The 22,910-nt window shown below is 38.0% G+C and overlaps 1 protein-coding gene across 6 annotated transcripts in view; it reads left to right on the forward strand.

Moving 5' to 3' along the window:
- Positions 1-22,910, forward strand: part of CACNA2D3 (calcium voltage-gated channel auxiliary subunit alpha2delta 3) — a 785,949-nt gene that overhangs the window by 737,690 nt on the left and 25,349 nt on the right. For all 6 annotated transcript variants that reach the window (XM_067754783.1, XM_067754785.1, XM_067754784.1 and 3 more), the window contains one exon: positions 365-476. In XM_067754783.1, the coding sequence (XP_067610884.1) occupies positions 365-476 (112 nt within the window). The remainder of the gene's footprint in view (positions 1-364; positions 477-22,910) is intronic.

The following is a 22,910-nucleotide window of genomic DNA, read 5'->3' on the forward strand; positions in this document are numbered from 1 at the left end:
AACTTGTATTTTATACATTTATTCAGATGTATATACGTGTGTGTGTGTGTGTTGTTGTCATTGCTAAGTTCAAGTAAGTATGAAGTCAGAGACCGAGTGACTGATGTTGTCCCAGAAAGTAGAATTCTTGTGATGCATAAATGATAGTTGATCACGCCAGCAGAACTGCTTGAGGAATTATAGCTTATAGAGTTGCTTGGCAGATGAAATCACTTGACTAATTAGAAAATAATGCATTATGCTGTGCCTAGAAAAATCACAGAGCGGCAGGAGCTGAACTGCGTTCTTAGTTACTGTGGGCTGCCAGTCACAACAGAGCCTGTGGCTTGTATTCTTTATCATTTTTTTTTTCTTATTCCTATAGCCCAGAAATTGAAACAGACCCTGGAGCCTTGTGATACTGAATATCCAGCGTTCGTCTCTGAGCGCACCATCAAGGAAACCTCAGGGAACATTGCTTGTGAAGACTGCTCCAAGTAAGCACCCCCTGCCCCTTTCTGCTCAGTAGAGAACTTTTCCAGACAGGCCATTGTGGCTGGCATGAGTAGGATTACGTTGAGAGCCGGAAACATGGCTGCCCTCTTGTGTGAGGAAGTATTTCCATCAGCTTGGAAGAAACATCACTTGGCTTTGCTAGAGAGATCATTTAGAGTTTGGGAAACATTCAAATGTATGAAAATACATCCTAGAATATAAGAGATTTTTAGTTCAGTTTGTAGATGCGTGGAAAAAGTCCTGATTGTTTTTTTTTCCCAATTGACAGTTGGCAATTTCAGCTATTTGGGGAAATTTCTCAGGTGTTTTTATTGAAGGCGCCAAGCCTTCAGGATTCACCCAAATCTGACATATTGGAAATGATTTCTTGGAGGCTTAATATGAGAGTCCCTGATTACTAATGAGGTCAGGCCTCTTTCACTGGTTTTATTGGTCATTTGGGGTCTCTGGCCTCTTCATTCCTGTTGGCAGTTCTCTACTGGGTGGTGGATCTGTTCTTACTGATTTGGGCATTCTTTCATTCCAGGTATGATTTCTTTGCAGTTCTCTGCTCTGTATGTGTCTTATTCCTTGGTCTATCTCTTCACTTTTTATAGAAGTCTATAGATGCATATAAAAATTTTTTTTGATTTTATTTTAATGTAGTCCAATTTATTCTTATTTTCTTCTTTAATTTGTGCGTTTTGTGCCTTGTTTCAGAAAGTAGTGTCTGCCCTAACGTAATAAATATATTCTCACATATTTTTATTCTGAACACTTTAAAGGGTTGCCTTTCACATTAGAACTTTAATCCCTCTGGAATTTACTTGTGTGAGTGTCATGAGGTAGGGTCTAATTTGGTCCTTTTCCATATAGTTGGCCTGTTAACCAGCACTTTATATTGAGTACTTTTTATTTTCCAATAGATATATTATGATACTTGTATCATGGGCTGAATTCCCATCTATTTGCAGATCTGTTTTCAGGTTTTATGGTTTGCCAAAACCTGTGTCAACACAATATCTCTTTAATTATTATATCTTTGTAATGTGACTTGATAGCCAGGAGAACAAATCTCTTTTTCTTATTCTTCTTCTAAATCAACTTGACTATTATTGCCTTTTTACTCTTTTGTATTAATTTTAGAATCAGCTTATTAATTGTGATGAATTATGCTAGGGTTTTGATTAAAATTGCTATAAGGTATAGATTAATTTGAAGATAAGTGCTATTTTTAATGATACTGGACCTTCCTACTTATAAGCCGAATATCTCTCTTTATTTACATACCTATCAATACAGTTTTATAATTTTATGTTAGATTTATACCTAAGCAGCTTATGGTTTTTTGCTATCAGAAATGGCATATGTTTAAAACTACATTATCTGATCAGTAATTGCTAACATATGAGAAGCTCACTGATTTCTGTATGTTAAATATCCTGCATCCAACTGCTAACTGCTCTTTTAGATCTAATAGTTTGTGTATGGGTTCTCTTGGACTTTTTTTCGTACAGAGTAATATCATTTGTAAAATTTTCCCTTCTAATCTCTACACTTAATTATTGTTTTATTGAACTGGACTTCTGATACATTTGTTGAATAGAAGCTGTGAGAGTAGACAACTGTGTCTTGTTCCTAATTAAAGGAATTGCTTGTAATAATTCCATGTTAAATATGATGTTTGATATAGGGTTTTTAAATTGTAGGAAAATATAAATAATATAAAATTTACCATTGTAACTATTTTTAAGTGTACAATTCAAGGACATCAAGCACATTCCAGTGTTGTGCAACCTTAATTATTATCCATTTCCTAAATTGCTATGAGTTCTTGGTAACCATTTATTAGGTTAAAGAAAACCTCTTCCAGTGTACTTGTTGCTCTGGTTGTTACTGTTTGAAACTTGAATGGATGTTAAAATTTATCGAAAATTTTTTCTACATCCATTATTAAAATACTTTTTAAATATGTTGTTACATTCATATAATTTAAAAAATTTTAAAATCATGAACTATATCGTATATATTATAAATATCTTTAATAGTAGATGGGTTATCTAATATGAAAACATACTTGCTTTCCCAGGATGGACTTTCATTGTCATGATTACAAAAAATGGAAAACAAAAACCATATTACTAGATTCATTTGGTCATATTATATTGTGAATATTTGCATTTGTGCTCAAAAAGGAGAGTGGACTATACTTTCCCTTACTTGTCCTGTCATTTGGCTTTGCTATTAAGGTCATTTTATTGTCACAAAATTACCTGAGGAGTCTTCTTTCTTTCTCTGATATCTTTAACATTTTGTGTAAGATTAAATTATATTTCTTGTAGATTTAGTAAAACTACCCATAAAACTGTCAGTGGCTGATGGGTTTTTGCTTATTTGTTTGTTTTTGTGTGTGAGTAAATTTTCAGTCACTCAGTTTCCTTAGTGGTTAGATATCTCTTTGGAATTTCCATTTCTTTTTTAAATGATTTTGGTGATTATATTTCTGAGAAAATTGCCTGTTTCATCTCACTCTTCAAGTTTATTGCATACATTTGTAAATAGTGTTCTCTTTTCATTAAAAATGTTACCATATTTGTGATTTTGCCCCTTTTAAATCACTCTCTCCTTCTTCCCCTGTCTCCCTCCTTCGCACCCTCTTGTGTTTCCTCCTTTCCTCTTTCCCTCCCTCTCCATACTGGCGCAGATAGGTTTGTTTTGTTTTTCTTTCCAAAGAACCATCATTTAGTTTGTTTCATTCTCTCTGTTTCTTTGACTTTCTGTTTCATTTATTTTGCTTCTTATCTGTATCATTACCTTTCTTCTATGTTTTTGGGATTTACCCTGTTTTTTATTTTCTACGATATTGTGTTTGATGCTTAACTTTTTCAATTTCATTTTTCAGCTTCATTTATATATATATTATATATATATAAACTTTCTCTCTACATTCCAGTTTATCTTTGTAAATTTAATATAGAGAGTTTCATTGTTACTCAGCTCTAACAATTTTCTAACTTTCACCATTTTTTTGATCTGTAAATTTTTAAATAGTGTTTTAAGATTTCCTAATATATGGGTTTTGAGGCTATCTTTTTAAAATTATTGATATCTAATTAAATGACATCGTGATCTGTATAACACATGTGTTTTAGTATGTGTGGAAACTTGCTTTGTATTCTAGTATTTGTCCCCGTGTTTTTGAAAGCAAGTTTTATTCTCTAAAAGCTGAGTACAGGGATTAATATGTATCCATTGGATCAGGTGTGTTTATGTGTTTCAAACTTTGTTTTCCTTGGTCTGTTTTAGATGTCAAGCTCTCACCAGGCTTATGGATTTTTCCATTTCTTCATGTCATTCACTCTGTTTTGCTTTCTATATTGTGAAGCTATATTACCATGGATATTTCTGTTCAAGACTGGTGTAGCTTCCTAATAAATCATTCCTTTTATCATTGTGTAATAACACTCTTTATATGAAAGTCTTTATGCTTTAATGCCTATTTTGTTTGATAATAGCATAGGATTAGTAGTTCTTCTTTAGGTAATATTTTCTAGGCATATTTACCCCTTTCCCTCCATTTTCAAGTTTTTTTTTTTTTTTTTGTCATTTTGCATTAGGATTTTGTATTGTAAATAGAATATAGCTGGATTTGAAATTTCATTATCTCTATTATTGCAGATTTAATCTTTTAAAATGTATTTTGCTTACCAATAAGTTTGTATTTATTTCTATTGTCATTTTGTGTTTTCTCTTCCCCATGCTTTTTCTTTTCTTTTCTTTCTTTCTTTCTCCCTCTTTCCTTTCTTTTCTGCCTTCTGTTGTATTCATTGTGTCTTCTCCATTCCCTTTTTTCCCTTACCAGTATACTAGTATATACTAGAAAAGTATACACTCTGCTCTTTTGCTGGTTACCCTTAACCTTTTAAACATATTTCAATTGGTCAGGATCTCTTCCTTCCTCCAGAACAAACAAAACCTTAGAACCTCTAACTTGGATTACATCTCATCTCTTTCATGTAGTATTTTCTAACATTTTAGTTCTACTGTGTTCTCAACCTACCAAATATTTTATTACTGTTATTGCTGCCTGTAGTAAATGAGATGTTTACCAAGTTGTTTACTTACCATTGCCTTTGTTTTTAACCATTGTTTTTGGTTCTAGAGTACATTAGAAGTTATTTTCAGGAATGATCTGGGAGTGATAAATTATCTCATTCTTTATTTGAAATTTCTTATTTAATATGTACTCTGCAGTGATAATTTAACTTCATGCTATCTAAATTGATACTTTGAAGATCCTATTCCATTGTCTTATGACTTTTAGGTTTGCACCTTTATAAGTAGTCTGGCTTTTCATTCCCCTCTGATGGCTTTTAAAGTGTGTCTCTTTAATATTCTGAAGTATCACTGAAGTGTATTTAGATTTAAATGTATTTCTGTTTGTGTACGTTATTCTACATAATTTCCTTAGGCATATTAGAGTTCACTAATTTCCTTTTGATTGTGTCTAGTCTGCTGCTTAAAGAGTCCATTGAGATTTTTTAAAAATACTGCATTCTCTTTTTAAATTGAAGTATAGTTGATTTACAATACTGTATTAGTTTCACGTGTGCAAAGAATCCATTGAGATTTTAATAAGGTTGTCTTTTTTATTTCTAGAAGTTTTATTTGCTTATTTAAAAAATCTGTATATTTTTTACATAAAGTCTTATTCTTAAGTTTCTATAACCAATAATAAAGGCCTTTTAAGATTATTTTAATAGTTTAAATTTTGAAGGTACCAATCCTGTTGTTTCTTGTGTCTACTTTCTTTCCTGGTTGATTATTTTCTCATGTGTTTTGTCATTTTTTACTGTGAGCTGATCTTTGCTATTGATTATTTTTGTGGGAACAGAATAGAGACCGAGTTTCTCTTCACAGTAGATTTACATTTGGGCTTCAATCATGTATCCTATTGCTATTGACTGCCCAGAAGTAATTGTTATGTTTTTGTAATTAGGAGTCCCTTTATCATATAATTACAGTAAATATTTTTCCTAAGCAGCATGTAGTTTATGCTTAAATTTAGATTTCTCACACTAACATTGTTTTACCCATTCAGAGCCCCAGACAGTACCAGATTATCAGGTTTTTACACTTAGTTATAAATGTACAAGTTGGCTTTTAGTGTCTTTTCTTTTAAGTTCCTTTGTATTTAAACACACTTGTTTTGTTTTACTATTTCATCCAGCATGTCTGAGTGTTTAGAGCAGAATAGCTTCTGTATTTGCCCAGTCCACCATGTCATAGTTTACTACATCAGCTGAGGACTTTAGAGCCACCAGAGGAAAGCACTGAAGTGTAGTGGTTTAGTGCTGGGGCTATGGAATCAGAGGGTTCAGAGTGTGAGTCGTAACTCCATTAATTGCTAATTGTGTAACCGTGAGTAAAAACCTAAGTTCTCTGAAACTCAACTTCTTCCTGATTAATTTGGGGGATAATAATGGTAAGCCTGTCATAGACTTTTTATAAGAATTAAGTGGGAAAATTTATGTTGTGAATTTAGCATAATGCTTGGAAGGGAGTAAGTACTCAATAAATGGCCACATTTAACACAAGCATAATACCATACCAACTTAATATAAAAAGTTTTTAACATCCATAAGCCATTCTGTTGAAATGTAAATGTTCCTTTTCAAAGTCTAACATCACTTCACTACTATAGAATTCCCTGGAGAAAGAGGTAATTCAGATGACCAAAGTTCATGTATGACTTAAGGATTGTTGACTATTCATGGCTCTGTGAAGCGGACGCTACTGGTTTTATGATGATCATAAACCGTTTTTTCTTAACTATTTGTTTATTTATTTGGCTGCACTGGGTCTCAGTTGCAGCGTGTGGGATCTTTTAGTTGCAGTATGCGGGATCTTTAGTTGCGGCGTGTGAGATCTTTAGTTGTGGCATGCAGGATCTAGTTCCCTGACCAGGGATCAAACCCAGGTCCCCTACATTGGGAGCACAGAGTCTTAACTGCTGGACCACCAGGGAAGTCCTGATTATGAACCTTTTTGAGCAGAGGGATATTATCTCCCCAGTTATCATAACTACAAACTCTATGAGGTGGCCAATATCTCTTAGCAAATGATAGGCAATCATATTTAGTAGAGTAAGTTAGGTTTCTCATTTCCATTCTAAGTGAGAAAACAAATAGAAGCAAGATGGACAACTGCTAGGGCAAGCAGTATTTTTCCTTGTTGACTTGTAGTTAGAAACCAAAGGTATGAATGCTGCTTGATGAAAATAAGTGACCTAAAGGTTTCAAACTAAAGAGAAGACTACCTTTCATTCAATGGGAGGTTAATGTGTTCTTGCTACAGCCCGGAAACTGTGTAGGTGCTTTGGGGACTCCAAGGATGAATAAGATAATGAAGTTGATGCCGAAGGCATTTGTACCCCCCATGATAGTCTTTTTCAGAGTTGAAATTCCACACTGGGTTGAAGACCCACAAGAGGTTGGAAAGCTGAGTAAGGCCATACACAATTTGCAGGCAGCAGTGAAAAGATACCGTAGCCTTGGGAAAATTTTGCTTTCAAAGCTTTATTTTAAGACCGCCACCCAGCAGCTCCATCATAAACTATGGAGGCAAACAGTAAAGGCTCTGGGGTCTGAGTGAGGAGAGGAACAGGGGCTTGTGCTTTTCCTTTCTTTTTTAGTAAATTTTTTATTGACATATAACGTATATAAAAAGTGTACAAATTGTAAGTTTGTCACTTGATTAGTTTTCTCACAAAGAGGACACCTCTATGTAACCAGCACGCAGGCTAAGAAGTGAAAGAACATCATCAGCCCTCCAAGAAGCCCCCCACCTACCCGCTTCTGGGCGCAACCCCACTTACCATAAGATAACCACTCTCTTGATTTCTAACATCACAGATTGGCTTCGCCCATTTCTAAGGTCTAATTTGTGAGATGACAATTTAGTTTTTAAGATATGAGGACTGGTACATAAATTACCTTGAAGGATGTTTCTAAGGAATTTGCCTGGAAAGGAAAATAAGTGTTTAGGAAAAAAAATTAAAGATAGCTTAGGACTTCAGTGAACATTTCTTGATTGTGAATTATATCCTAGACACTGGGCTACACTGTGGGGAGACAGCAATGAATGAGGCACACATGGTTCCTTCCTCATGGAGTTTACAAGGAAGTAACTAGGCAATGTCAACACTCCCTGCTTCATGCCAGGATTAGAGAGTAAATGTCACACAGGAGCACAGAAGGGAGGCTTGGAGTGATCAAGAGAGTCTTCCTGGAAGAAGTAGCATCCAATATAAGACCACCAAGTATGGAGGAGTTAGCAGGCAGGAGTATCCAGGCAGGGGGAAGAGCCTTGTGGAGGCAAAAGAAGTTGTGGTTTGTTCCACAAATGGTTGGAAGTTCAGGGAAGCTGGAACACAGAGATGGGGGTGAGGCAAGATGAGAGCGGAGGCAAAGAATGAGTAAGGCCCCAGTCGTATTGCCCCTTTGATCCTGTTGCAGAGTACTAGTCCTTTGAAGGACTTCACACGCTACCCTGACACCCGTATGGAACAACTGAGAAGTTTTAAGGAAGGGAGAAAAAATGATCAGATTCCAAATGATGGGAGAAATGACAGCAATAATGGTGACGTGGGACTGACCTTTGAAGCAGAAACTCCTGATTCAGACAGGCCATTTGCTGCACCTCTGAATGTACCCCTCCCAGCACGCATACCCTGGTCCTAACAGAGCAGACCCATCTGTTTCTTCTTCTTCCTCCTCCTCCTCCTCTTTTTAGGGATTAGAAATTGACAGGTTGGCTGGGGTGAGTAGTTAAATGAGAAGTCGATTCATGACTATTTTTTTTTTCCTAATCCGAAAATTTTTGTGAGGCTTTGTTATAAAATTATGATATGATGCTCATATCAATCTGAATAAACTCATAAAGAATAGTCTCATTGAAGGCTTTTGAAGGATTGAACTCTTTTATTCTTGTTTTTTGCATATCCCATTCTCTCTGGCTTTCCTTTCTCCATTTTATGAAATAAAATTTATTAGAAGATATATGTGAGTATTTATCAAAGAATGAAGATAACATTTTGTATGAGCTTTGTATTCTTGGAATGCAATATGTTAGTGAGGAAAATAATGTTATTTGACTTTTGTCAGCTTTCCCTTCTTGACGGCAGGTAGATTTTTCAGTACAGTGGCCAACAGGTTTGCTGGCAACCAGGCAGCTAAATTTGCCTATCTGCTTTACATTCAATGCATGTAGAAATTTGTCAACCTTTACCTGGAAAGAATGAGAATTTGCAGGACTAGTTCTCTAAGGCAGTTACTAATTTTTGACCAGCTTTGTAGGTAACTTCAGGTCAGGGGCAGTGACATTCAAAAATAACACAATTCTACAGTATTTGGCGATGAGTGAGTTGGAAACTGAGTTTGGTGAAAATTACAGTATTTCAAAAATTACGCACTAAGATCTTTTTCAAAGAAAAACATCTCGCCTCCCACAATGGAACATATAAAGCTGTGTCCTTTACAAACCATTTTCAAGGCAGCGATTACTTTCCTCCACAAGCAACGGCAAACCATAGAGCAACAATCCCAAAGGATTGTGCACTTCCCACGGGAACGTGCTTCATGTGGCAGTTTGCTTATGGACTGTCATTAACAATCTTCCCATCTCTCAGAAGACATCAGATGACCTTGATGCCTAAACATCTTGCTAGAACTCAGGAAACTATGTCAGGTGGTTCTAGACATATTGTAAAAGTCTTTTTGATCCCCAGCAGTCTTTGAAGACTGGCTGCTCCCAGCTCCATCTCTGTGTCCAGTTTCCAGAATCCCTTGTTGGCTTTATATGGAAAAAACATCAAGAGGTGACTCAGTTGCTCTAAATAGAAACCTTCACAGTGGCAACTCCAAAAGTGGACATTTATCTGTCTATATCATAGACAGATATATTATAACAGAGGGACAGTATGCAATGTTTAAAAAAGGATTTTCAAAAATATAGGGTTTATTAAGAATGCAGGAGCCTAAAAGAAAATAAGAATTTACATAAGAATGTCATTAGGGTTGGTGGTTTGGCTGTGTTAACCAATAATTTTCGTCATTCAATATCCCACTGATTATTAAATTAATCTGTTATTCAAACAGCAGTCTATAACAACTCAGCCCATATTTTCTGGGCATTTGTGACTGTCAACAAGCTTAACAAAATTGGATATCTAAAAAGAATGCAACGTTTTAACTACTTTCCAGTACATTGCTTTTTTTCTTGTTACTACCCGCCTCGCCCTTTGCTGAGAAAGGGATCCACAAAGGTTCCCTTGGAATGAGAATCAATTGCTGAATTAAACACTTATAACCAATTTAAAAAATAATTAATCAAGAATGAAATTAAACATGTGTCACATTTTTAATGCCAGAGCTTTAAAATTCTTGTCACATGTCAGTGCTGGCAAGATATTAATTTCTAAGTCAAATTAGATTAGATTTTTATGTTGTTGTTTTGTGTGTCTATGTGTGTGTCCTTTTTTTTTCTTTTTTTTTTTTGGTAGTATTACTCATCACTTTTCATAAGAATTATGTTGCCATCAGTTTCACTTTGGGATCTGCACACAAGTTTTGCTCATCTTCCTGGAAGCCCCAAAAGCTGTGGCTACACTTTTCTTCTCTCATCACTTCTCCCCACGCGCCTTTCATTTATCCACTAAACTGAAAGAAAGTAATTGGTCTCGAAGCTGTGTTGACATGTTTCGTGGGCTACAGTTCAGAGAACCATAGTTCAGGGATTCCATTTTCCTACAAACGACTCCAATTTCCTGTTGAGGGCTTATGCTGGGTGGGTGATTTACCGCAAATTCTTCAGACTGTTCTCAGTGAATGCCCTGCAGGTGTTCTTACCAAGTGGATCTTACCAAGTGTACAACCTGTACAGTGGACCCACTGCATAAAGGGGACATGGTGTCTTCCTGGAGTAAAGACTAAGAGGATGGGCTCTGGGATTGGGCTGCAGTCTGGGCTATAGCACTTAACCATGCAAAGATTTTAACCAGTTATTTAAATATTGTAGGTTTCAGTCTGCTCGTCTCTGAAAGGGGTATAATACCTGTCTCACAGGATCTGTATGTGGGATTTAAAAAAAACTACGGCCCTCATTTTTTTTTTTTTTTTTTTTGCGATATGCGAGCCTCTCAGTGCTGTGGCCTCTCCCGTTGCGGAGCACAGGCTCCAGACATGCAGGCTCAGCGGCCATGGCTCACAGGCCTAGCCACTCCATGGCATGTGGGATCTTCCTGGACCGGGGCACGAACCTGTGTCCCCTGCATCGGCAAGCGGACTCTCAACCACTGCGCCACCAGGGAAGCCCAGCCCTCGTGTTATCACAGTGCCCAGCACAGAGTAAATGCTTTATAAACTGGAGATATTTTTATAGAGCACAGTCCACAAACCCATGTGTGTTGACAGTGTTGTAGGAAAACCACAGAACTCCAGTCAGTCCCCTCTTCCAGATTTCTTAGCCTGGAAGATAAAACTAATAGTTTCAATCAGAAAAAGTAGTTGGTGAGGTTTTTGCTCCAATGAGATTGTCCTAGATAATATAGATCTTGGAGTTTTGCCACTTCCTGGATCTACTTGAGCTCTTGGTTCATGAAAAATTTGGAATTCTGAATTAGGGACTACACATATTCAATAGCGATCAGATACTTCATTACACAAATTAGATACAGACTTTGCCAGCTGGAATACATTAGGGTCATGAATAATATAATTTGTAGGTGTTAAAATGTAACAGTTTTTAACCACTTAATTTGCAAGCATACACTAATTTGTGGAAATACTTTTGTATCTCCTGCTCTAGAGACTCTTACCAAACTACTGTAGTCAATCTTGTTTTAAACGTGTAAATAAATGAGATTCAATTTCCCATGAAATAATCATTGGCCCTTTTATACGGTCTTAGTTTAGTTCTAAACAAGACAACCTTCCTACTCTGCCGTGAAATTAGCACCAAGGGTCAAGCTCTTCCCTTTGGAGATTGAGGGTTGTGCACCTTATTTTTCTCCAGGTTTTCCCTTGCTGTCGTTTACTCTCTTAGATCTAGCCATGTTGGCTGGTAATGAGCAGAATATAGATCACCAAAATCAAAATAGTTCCTATACCTTTGAATTTCTGTTTATCTATCTATCTATTTATTTATTTATGGCTACGCTGGGTCTTCGTTGCTGCGCGTGGGCTTTCTTTAGTTGTGGCAAGTGGGGTCTACTCTTCGTTGCAGTGCACGGGCTTCTCATCGTGGTGGCTTCCCTTGTTGTGGAGCACGAGCTCAGTAGCTGTGGCTCGCGGGCTCTAGAGCACAAGCTCGGTAGTTGTGGCACATGGGCTTAGTTGCTCCATAGCATGTGGGATCTTCCCGGACCAGGGCTCGAACCCGTGTCCCCTGCATTGGCAGGCGGATTCTTAACCACTGCACCACCAGGGAAGTTCTCCCTTTGAATTTTACAGTGTCGAGCCCATGCATCTCAGATGGTGGTATAGGAATAAATTTTGGATTCTAAAAGCAATTTCTTTCCATCGCAAAATATTTAAAATATGATTGTATCAAATATAAAAGTTTTTCAACAATTTGTCATATAATGTTAACGACCTGCCACTCATTCCTTAATAAAGAGCTACCTTCTTTTTATATTATGGTATGGAGCTAGGCTTGAATAATTTAATATTAGCTCTTACAATGAACAACCTAGTTAGTGCTGTATGTTTGTGTTTACTAAAAACATCTTGGCTTTAAACTTTAAAAAGGAGGAGGGGGAAGTAAATGCTTATCTTGGGAGCTTTATTTTGAATTGTTGCAACATCGCCAGAAGATGAAAATGTGGCCCATAAACATTAGAATAATTGGGATTAAAACCTCTGATTGATTTTTGTACCAATTCTTCTGAGTCTCAATTCAGTGAAGCACTTTACTGGAGACAGGATTTCACTGATTCTCTTCCTCAGTTGCTTAAAGGAAAAAAGTGCCTTATTTTCAGAAGCAGGCATGATTACAACTTTGAGGCTCCAGATAGAACAGCCATTGTTGTATAGATGTTACTATCTTTACTTGCCCTTTGATAAGCCATATTTGGAGAGGTTTTAGTACAGGAAATGTAAATTACTGTTTTTCCTCGAGAGTCCATGATGCAAAATGAGAGGGGCACATGTCTGTAATGACTAGGCAGGTCTCTACCTGACATGAATTAGTCTCACAACAATTTCCCATTTGTACATTTCTTAATGTGTGGGAAAGCTGGGTGGGAGCACATGTAACTTTGGCTGGGCTCACGACGCAGTGAGGCTTTCCTCTTCCATGCCGGAGGGTAGGAGACCAGCAGAGCCAAGGAATATTTTTAGAATGTTTATTTGCATGCGGAATGGAGGAGTGCAGAGATATATCCACACTATTGACGTTTGCAGGCGGCCTTTCTGCAGTGCATTGTCTCCATCCTGGTGGCTGTTTGCTGTGTGACGCCCACCACCCCTACCTCAAAGAGCAGTCTGTGTTCCTCCCTTGGGCTTCCCAGTGCTGCACCTGAAGTGGCTTAGCAAGTTGCCAGAACTATAGAGGTGTGTTTATTAATTCTCCAGCTTACCCTCCATTTGTTTAGCTTGGAAAGAGTTTATATATTCCTGTGGGTATTAAAAACCCATCTGATGTATTAAAGGAGCTCAAGGGATCAAAGAAGAAATGCTTCTTGAAATGCAGCATGTTGAATGTAGACATAAAACTTCTAGACACAAACCACTTTTTCAAGAGACATTTTGCACACTGAAGAAGGAAATTCACTTTTTAATCATCAGCTTTTCTTTGGGACTTTGGATTTTCTCTTTTTCTTTAGGTGACCGTCACTCCCCTCCTTTTAGGATTGCTCATGATTTTGACAAGAAGACCCCTTGGCAACATAAGGTTGAGAAAGGCACTCGTCTCAATACAGTTTTCATGCCTAGGAAGATGTCACCCAAGACCCTTAGAAAACACAGCAGCCCCTGGCACCTCTGTGCATTTGGAAGAAAAATGGGTGGAGAGGTACAAGATGAGACTAAGAATCACTCATGATCCACAGTAATTAGAGGTGTGGATGATCAAAGTCAGAAGGAAGTGGGAGAAATTCTTAGGCTAGAATCTTTATGTCAGATTCTTCTCAAACAAAACACTACTATACTGGCTTTTGGAAAACAAATTATGTATTTCGCAAATGATTCCATTTCTATTGAAGTACTTGCCCTGCAATCTTGGATTATTTTGGTAGATCCGAGCCTATATGAGAATTCATATGTGATTACTGTTTATTGAATGCCTACTTTATACCAAGAGCTTCATGTTCATTTCCACCTTTTTCATTCCATTTTTTCATTTCGTCTGCATTTCAACAAGTAGGAACCTGAGGCTCAGAGGAGTTAAGTCTCCTAACTGGTGTTATAAAGCTACTGAGTGCCAGATCTGAATTGAGTCAAGGTCTGCCTGACTCTGAAGCCTGAGAGAGAATTGCTGTGGCATCCAGGTGAATGTCTCCCTGTCATGGTACCAAGTCACCTGTGTAGCCACATGTCAGACTGAGTTCATCTCATGGTCAATGTTTGCTTTGAAAACTGACAATTTCACCATTCACTTGACCTACGGGAAGAAGTCTACAAACATCCACTTGGACAAGAGCCATATGCTTCCTGAATGCCAGTTTCATGCAAATCTCCATCAGACCTACTTGGACGTTCTCTCAGAGCACTTACCCCATTACTGGTCAGGCATCTGTTTGTCTTCCTCCCCCACCAAATGAGGCGCCATGGGCTGGAATTATGGTAAAAAGTAGTTCAGCCTTTGGTGTCATGTAGAGCTGGGTTTGAGTTCTCAGTGCCCTCACTTCCTAATTGGGTGATCTTTGCCAGCAAGTAACTTACCCCTCTTAGTTGCCACCTGCTCATTTGTAAAATGAAGGTATTAATAGAGCCTGCCAGGCACTGGGTTGATGTGAACACCACAAAGTACAATTATAAAAAACACTTCATCCAGCACCTGACATTTAGTTGGCACTCAATAGCTGGGAGGTCTTATACTCTTATATTCCTAGCACTTAGCATACGGCCTTGTGTGTAAAATAGTGCTCAGAAAGTTGTTGCTTGAGACAAAGTTTCCCAAGGTAATAACTTTGTAAAGAGTGAGCAACAGGGGAGGGGATGTGTGTAATTCTAGTAGCTGAGACACCTGTTATTTTGTGTGGTATTTGAAAACAAGTATGTGCTTTGAAAACAACTAGAAGCTCAGATTCCCAAGAGGGAAAAGAGAACTTTATTATTTTCCTTAGGGAAAGAGAAGGTGGTCCAGGGTAAGGAGGGGGCTTTCCTGACATCCCACAGGGAAGGAGCAGCTGATGCCAGACTCAAAGCCCCACGCTCCTTTTAGGAATCTTTCTCTGCATCCGTGCGTCTTCTCCATATCTGATAATTTAAAAATAAATATTAACTAGCTAAATACATATGTAAATAAAATAAATAATAATACAAAGTATCATACTTGGTAAATAATTCAAATACCAAATACAGATGTGCAGTGAGAATTAAGTCTTCCCCCACCAGTGACCCCTTGCAACCTTTCTAGGGGACAATAGTTTCCAGGTACTAATGTATCCCTCCAGGGATGTCTTATGCAAATACAAAAACACAGGTATATTAGATATTTCACCACTCATTTCTTACAGGAATGACAGTGTACTATACATATGATACTTCACCTTTTTTCACTTGATAGATCTGAAACTATCTTCATGTCATTATATAGGTTTGTCTTTTTTTTTTTTTTTTTTTTTAATGGTTACCTGAGTTTCCATTTTGGAGGATGTTTTCATTTAACTATAATTGGACATTTGGGTTGTTCCAAAATGCTGGCTACTTGAAACAAAGTAGAAAGGAATATCCTTGGGTAATATGTAATTTATTTGTCTGTATGATAAACTACTAGAAGAATCAGTGGGATAAAGTGTATGTAATTTTGATAGATCCTGAAAAAATGCACTCTGGAGATGTTAAACCAATTTGCACTTCTACCAATTTAGGAGAATATATGTTAGTTAGACTCTTACCAACACAGTGTCTTATCAGAATGTTTCACCCTTTGCCAATCTGATACATGAAAAATGGAATATCATTGTGGCTGTTCTTTTAATGACGGAGGTTGAATATATTTCATATGTCTTAAGGCCATTTATAGTTCCCTTTGCTTATATTCTTACCTCTATTGGGAATTCCCTGGCAGTCCAGTGGTTAGGACTCCATGCTCTCACTGCCAAGGACCCAGGTTCAATCCCTAGTTGGGGAACTAAGATCCCACAAGCCATGTGGTGTGGCTATATATATATATATATATATATATATATATACACACACATATTTTTATATATATTTATATATATATACACACACATATATATATTCTTACCTCTATCTTTCTCTTATGTTGTTAGTCTCTTCTTTTAAGATATTAGACTTTTAGATTGAGCTTATATAGTAAGAAAATTAACTATCCTATGTATTGCATTAAAAACATAGCTCATCATAATTATTTTCTTATCACAAAAGTAATATGTGATTTTTATGGAAATGATAGAAAATTATCTACAGTTTCATCATCGAAAAGTAAAACTACTGGGCTTCTTTGGTGGTGCGGTGGTTAAAAATCCACCTGCCAATGCAGGGGACACGTGTTTGAGCTCTGGTCCGGGAAGATCCCACATGCCGTGGAGCAACTAAGCCTGTGCGCCACAACTACTGAGCCTGAGCTCTAGAGCCCGCAAGCCACAACTACTGAAGCCCGCGCGCATAGAGCCCATGCTCCACAACATGAGAAGCCCATGCATGACAACGAAGAGTAGCCCCTGCTCGCTGCAGCTAGAGAAAGCCTGCTGGCAACAACGAAGACCCAATGCAGCCAAAAATAAATAAATAAATAAATTTATATATTAAAAAAAAAAGTAAAACTGATAAAATTTTGGTATATTTACTTCCACTCATGTTTTCTGTAGATTTTTGTTTGTTTGTCTTTGTTTTTGGCCATGCTCTGCGGCATGTGGGATCTTAATTCCCCAACCAGGGATCAAACTCACGTCCGCTGCACTGGAAGCACAGCATCTTAACAAGTGGACTGCCAGGGAAGTCCCTGTAGTTGTTTTTTTTTTTTTTTGCCCCAAAAAATGGGATGATATTATAAACACTGTTTGATAACATGCCTTTTTTTTTTTACTTGAAATGTCATAAGCATATTTCCTTGCCCTTAAATATTTCTGCAACACAATTTTTAAATACAGCCACACAGTATATAGACTTTACTAGTTTTTTTAACCAGCCCCACTTAGGCTGTTTGTAATATTTACTATATAAGCAATGCTACCATACATGAATATCTTTACTCCTAAAACTCTGTGTATCTATGTAATGATTTATTCTAGCATCTATTCCTACAGATAAAATAGTTGGGAACCATTCCATGTTAAGATAAATCTTGATAAGAATCAGTTTCATAGTATAGGTAAAAATGTTTATTTTTCTTTTGATTCCTTTTTCTCTTGCTTATTTTTGGACATAAGCTATACCTTTTATAAAGAACAGATAATAGGTAGAAGTTGTTTTCCAGAAAACCTTCTTCATGAAGATATGACACCAACTGAGAGTAGAAACCGAAGTGGTATAAGTGTTTATTTCTCATATTCAGGTGATAGGATAAGTCTGTTTGTAATTTAGCCTAAGATGTAGAAATAGAAAATACAGTAGTGATAGACAGGTTTACACGTTTAGTGCTTTTGTTAGTAGTTATTTATAAACGTCCTTACATTATTTTTAAAAGTCCAGTTTTAACAAAAGGTATTGACTTCTAGCAGGATGCCAAGTTCAGTTAATTATTTCAACTTAATAATAAGCAACACTGAAATGATATTACACAGGCTTGTTAAGGGGTCAGAGAAAAATGAGCTTCAGAAACACTTTTTGAATGTGTGAGCATGGCTATAATTATTCAGGAAAATTAAAACAACATGAAAAATTGTTGAGATTGCTGACCGCTAATTAAAACAGGGTAAAGTGCTGAGGGTGCACAAAGTCACACAGTTCTCTGAGCAGGCCTGTTTGTTCCAGAATGCTTATGTCAGTCTATAGTAAATCTCTCAAATGAATTATGCTAACACTATTGATTCCAAACGTTTCCTGACAAGCCTATTCATCTATTTTTTTAAACATTTTTATTGGAGTATAATTGCTTTACAATGCTGTGTTACTTTCTGCTGTATAACAAAGTGAATCAGTGATACATATATCCCCATATCTCCTCCCTCTTGCGTCTCCCTCCCACCCTCCCTATCCCACCCCTCTAGGTGGTCACAAAGCACCAAGCTCATCTTCCTGTGCTATGCAGCCGCTTCCCACTAGCTATCTATTTTACATTTGCTAGTGTGTATATGTCTGTGCTACTCTCTCACTTCTTCCCAGCTTACCCTTCCCACTCCCCATGTCCTCAAGTCCATTCTCTGCATCTGCGTCTTTATTCCTGTTTCTTCAGAACCTTTTGTTTTTCTTTTTTTAGATTCCATATATATGTGTTAGCATATGGTATTTGTTTTTCTCCTTCTGACTTACTTCACTCTGTATGACAGTCTCTAGGTCCATCCACCTCACTACAAATAACTCAATTTCATTTCTTTTTTATGGCTGAGTAGTATTCCGTTGTATATATTTGCCACATCTTCTTTATCCATTCATCTGTCGATGGACACTTGGGTTGCTTCCATGTCCTGGCTATTGTAAATAGAGCTGCAATGAACATTGTGGTACATGGCTCTTTTTGAATTATGGTTTCTTCAGGGTAGATGCCCAGTAGTGGGATTGCTGGGTCTTATGGTAGTTCTATTTTTAGTTTTCTAAGGAACCTCCATACTGTTCTCCATAGTGGCTGTATCAATTTACATTCTCACCAACAATGCAAGAGGATTCCCTTTTCTCCACACCCTCTCCAGCATTTATTGTTTGTAGATTTTTGGATGATGGCCATTCTGACCTGTGTGAAATGATACCTCATTGTAGTTTTTTGTTTGTTTGCTTTTTGATTTTTGCCATTTTGGTTTTCATTGGTGTTATACTTTTTGAAAGAAGTTGAAGTTGGATTTCAATGTTAAGTAATCTGTCCTTTTCTTAATCTTCCTAGCCTCCACCGGGCAATGTGAAAATGCCTAATGTACCCAGTACACAACCAGCACTCATTGTAGTTTTGATTTGCACTTCTCTAATGATTAGTGACGTTGAGCATCCTTTCATGTGTTTGCTGGCAATCTGTATATCTTCTTTGGAAAAATGTCTATTTAGGTCTTCGCCCATTTTTGGATTGGGTTTTTTGTTTTTTTGATATTGAGCTACATGAGCTGCTTGTATATTTTGGAGATTAATCCTTTGACAGTTGCTTCATTTGCAAATATTTTCTCACATTCTGAGGGTTGTCTTTTCGTCTTGTTTATGGTTTCTTTTGCTGTGCAAAAGCCTTTAAGTTTCATTAGGTCCCATTTGATTATTTTTGTTTTTATTTCCATTTCTCTAGGAAGTGGGTCAAAAAGGATCTTTCTGTGATTTATGTCATAGAGTGCTCTGCCTATGTTTTCCTCTAAGAGTTTTATAGTGTCTGGCCTTACATTTAGGTCTTTCATGCATTTCGAGTTTATTTTTGCGTATGGTGTTAGGGAGTGTTCTAATTTCATTCTTTTACATGTAGCTGTCCAGTCTTCCCAGCACCACTTATTGAAGAGGCTGTCTTTTCTCCATTGTATATTCTTGCCTCCTTTATCAAAGATAAGGTGATCATATGTGTGTGGGTTTATCTCTGGGCTTTCTATCTTGTTCCATTGATCTGTATTTCTGTTTTTGTGCCAATACCATACTGTCTTGATTACTGTAGCTTTGTAGTATAGTCTGAAGTCAGGGAGCCTGACTCCCCCACCTCTCTTTTTCTTTCTCAATATTGCTTTGGCTATTCAGGGTCTTCTGTGTTTCCATACAAATTGTGAAAGATTTTGTTCTAGTTTTGTGAAAAATGCCACTGGCAGTTTGATAGGGACTGCATTGAATCTGTAGATTGCTTTGGGTAATATAGTTATTTTCACAATGTTGATTCTTTGAATCCAAGAACATGGTATATCTCTCCATCTCTTTGTATCATCTCTAATTTCTTTCATCAGTGTCTTATAGTTTTCTACATACAGGTCTTTTGTCTCCTTAGGTAGGTTTATTCCTAGATATTTTATTCTTTTGTGGCAATGGTAAATGGGAGTCTTTCCTTAATTTCTCTTTCAGATTTTTCATCATTATTGTATAGGAATGCAAGAGATTTCTGTGCATTAATTTTGTATCCTGCTACTTTACCAAATTCATTGATTAGCTCTAGTCATTTTCTGGTAGCATCTTTAGGATTCTCTATGTATAATATCATGTCATCTTCAAACAGCAACACTTTTACTTTTTCTTTTATACTTTGGATTCCTTTTATTTCTTTTTCTTCTCTGATTGCTGTGGCTACAACTTCCAAAACTATGTTGAATGATAGTGGTGAGAGTGGGCAACCTTGTCTTGTTCCTGATCTTAGTGGAAATGGTTTCAGTTTTTCACCTTTGAGAATGATCTTGGCTGTGGGTTTGTCATATATGGCCTTTATTATGTTGAGGTAAGTTCCCTCTATGCCTACTTTCTGGAGGGTTTTTATCATAAATGGGTGTTGAATTTGGTCGAAAGCTTTTTCTGCATCTATTGAGATGATCATATGGTTTTTCTCCTTCAATTTGTTAACATGGTTTATCACATTGTTTGATTTGCATATATTGAAGAATTCTTGCATTCCTGGGATAAATTCCACTTGATCATGGTGTATGATCCTTTTAGTGTGCTGCTGGATTCTGTTTGCTAGTATTTTGTTGAGGATATTTGCATCTATGTTCATCAGTGATATTAGACTGTAATTTTATTTTTCTGGTCGTGTCTTTGTCTGGTTTGGGTATCAGGGTGATGGTGGGTGGCCTCGTAGAATGAGTTTGGGAGTATTCCCCCCCTGCTATATTTTGGAAGAGTTTGAGGAGGATGGGTTTTAATTCTTCTGTAAATGTTTGATAGAATTCACCTGTGAAGCCATCTGGTCCTGGACTTTTGTCTGTTGGAAGATTTTTTTTTTTTTTTTTTTGCGGGCCTCTCACTGTTGTGGCCTCTCCCGTTGCGGAGCACAGGCTCCAGACGCACAGGCTCAGCGGCCGTGGCTCACGGGCCCACCCGCTCCACGGCATGCGGGATCTTCCCGGACAGGGCACGAACCCGTGTCCTCTGCATCGGCAGGCGGACTCTCAACCACTGCGCCACCAGGGAAGCCCCTGTTGGAAGATTTTTAATCACAGTTTCAATTTCAGTGTTTGTGATTGGTCTGTTTATATTTTCTATTTCTTCCTGGTTCAGTCTTGGAAGGTAGTGCTTTTCTAAGAATTTGTCCATTTCTTCCAGGTTATCCATTTCGTTGGCATATAGTTGCTTGTAGTAATCCTTCACGATTCTTTGTATTTCTGCAGTGTCAGTTGTTACTGTCAGTTGTTATTGCCGGGGGGGAGGGAGGGGTATGGAATGCGGGGCGGGCCTGTGGCAGCAGAAGCCAGTATGACGTTGCAACAGCCTGAGGTGCGTCGTGTGTTCTCCCTGAGAAGTTGTCCCTGGATCACGAGACCCTGACACTGGCGGGCTGCACAGGCTCTGGGAAGGGAGGTGTGGATAGTGACCTGTGCTTGCACACAGGCGTCTTGGTGGCTGCAGAAGCAGCGTGAGTTTCGTGTCCGTCTCTGGTGTCCGCGCTGATAGCCGCGGCTCGCGCCCTTCTCTGGAGCTTGTTTAGGCAGTGCTCTAAATCCCCTCTCCTCACACACCCTGAAACAATGGTCTCTTGCCTCTTCGGCAGCTCTAGACTTTTTCCGGGACACCCTCCCAGCTAACTGTGGTGCACTAGTCCCCTTCAGGCTGTGTTCACGCCACCAACCCCAGTCCTCTCCCTGGAATCCGACCTCCGAAGCCGGAACCTCAGCTCCCAGACCCCACCCACCCCCGCGGGTGAGCAGACAAGCCTCTTGGGCTGGTGAGTGCTGGTCAGCACCGATCCTCTGTGCGGGAATCTCTCCGCTTTGCTCTGCACCCCTGTTTCTCTGCTGTCCTTCGTGGCTCCGAAGCTTCCTTCCGCCAACCCCCTGTCTCCGCCAGTGAAGGGGCTTCCTAGTGTGTGGAAACTTTTCCTCCTTCACAGCTCCCTCCCAGAGGTGCAGGTCCCATTCCTATTCTTTTGTCTCTATTTTTCCTTTTTTCTTTTGCCCTACCCGGGTACGGAGTATCTTGCCTTTTGGGAGGTCTGAGGTCTTCTAACAGCGTTCAGTAGGTGTGCTGTAGGAGTTGTTCCACGTGTAGATGTATTTTTGATGTATTTGTGAGGAAGAAGGTGATCTCCCCATCTTTCTCCTCCGCCATCTTGAAGGTCCCCATTTATCTATTCTTTTGTCACGTCTCCATTATAAAGGACTTGGGCTTCGGATGCATGCTTCTCAAGCTCTGAAAATTGAATTGTTTTTTAAGAAAGGAGGCAAAACAAATAATATACAACCTTGTTTTCTATGTTTGGAAAACTACGCAGGTTAGAAAAGAGTTGTACAGTTAGGGTACTTAGGATAATTCTAACAATACTTTCAATCTAAGTCTCTACATATTATGTGAAATGGTGAATTCAGATAACCATCTACTAAAGCATGGGCTAGGGTAGAGGTTAAAATACGTTAGCTCCAGTGATGAAGCTGACTCAAGAGAAAGGTCTTGAATACACATCAGCTTGAATTCTCCACTTAACCTTGCTGTGTAGAGACAACATCAGTCTCAGGTGTTTCCTGAACAGTGGTCTAAAGTTATTTAAAAAGTGAATTAGACAGGTTCAAGGTGATGGCTGTTCTTCTGGGGGCACCTGTGCCTGTGGGCAGCTTCATTAAACCATTTGACTTAGACTATTAACCATATAATAATCCAGCTAGCCATATTGCAATTATCTCCCATCTTACATTATTAGAACATCCCTTGTGATTTATTTTTAAGTCACCGTGAGCAAAGGAATTTTATTTTCTACTTTTTAAAATGATGACATTTTTCTACTTTGTTTTCTCTGTCAGAATATTTAGCAGTTGTTTTTAAACACAGGATGAGGCCCATCAGAATCATCTGGTGGTACTTGTGGAAATGTATGTTCCTGTGCTTCGCCCTGTACTTACTGATTCGCAATCTACAGGAGGTGGGTCTGGGAATCTATATTTTGGCTAGGTTCTCCAGATGAGGGATACTTTCCTGGACTTCATTGCTGAAAGTTTGATT

The sequence above is a fragment of the Pseudorca crassidens genome, chromosome 10, assembly GCF_039906515.1.
Source record: "Pseudorca crassidens isolate mPseCra1 chromosome 10, mPseCra1.hap1, whole genome shotgun sequence".
Lineage (NCBI taxonomy): Eukaryota > Metazoa > Chordata > Mammalia > Artiodactyla > Delphinidae > Pseudorca > Pseudorca crassidens.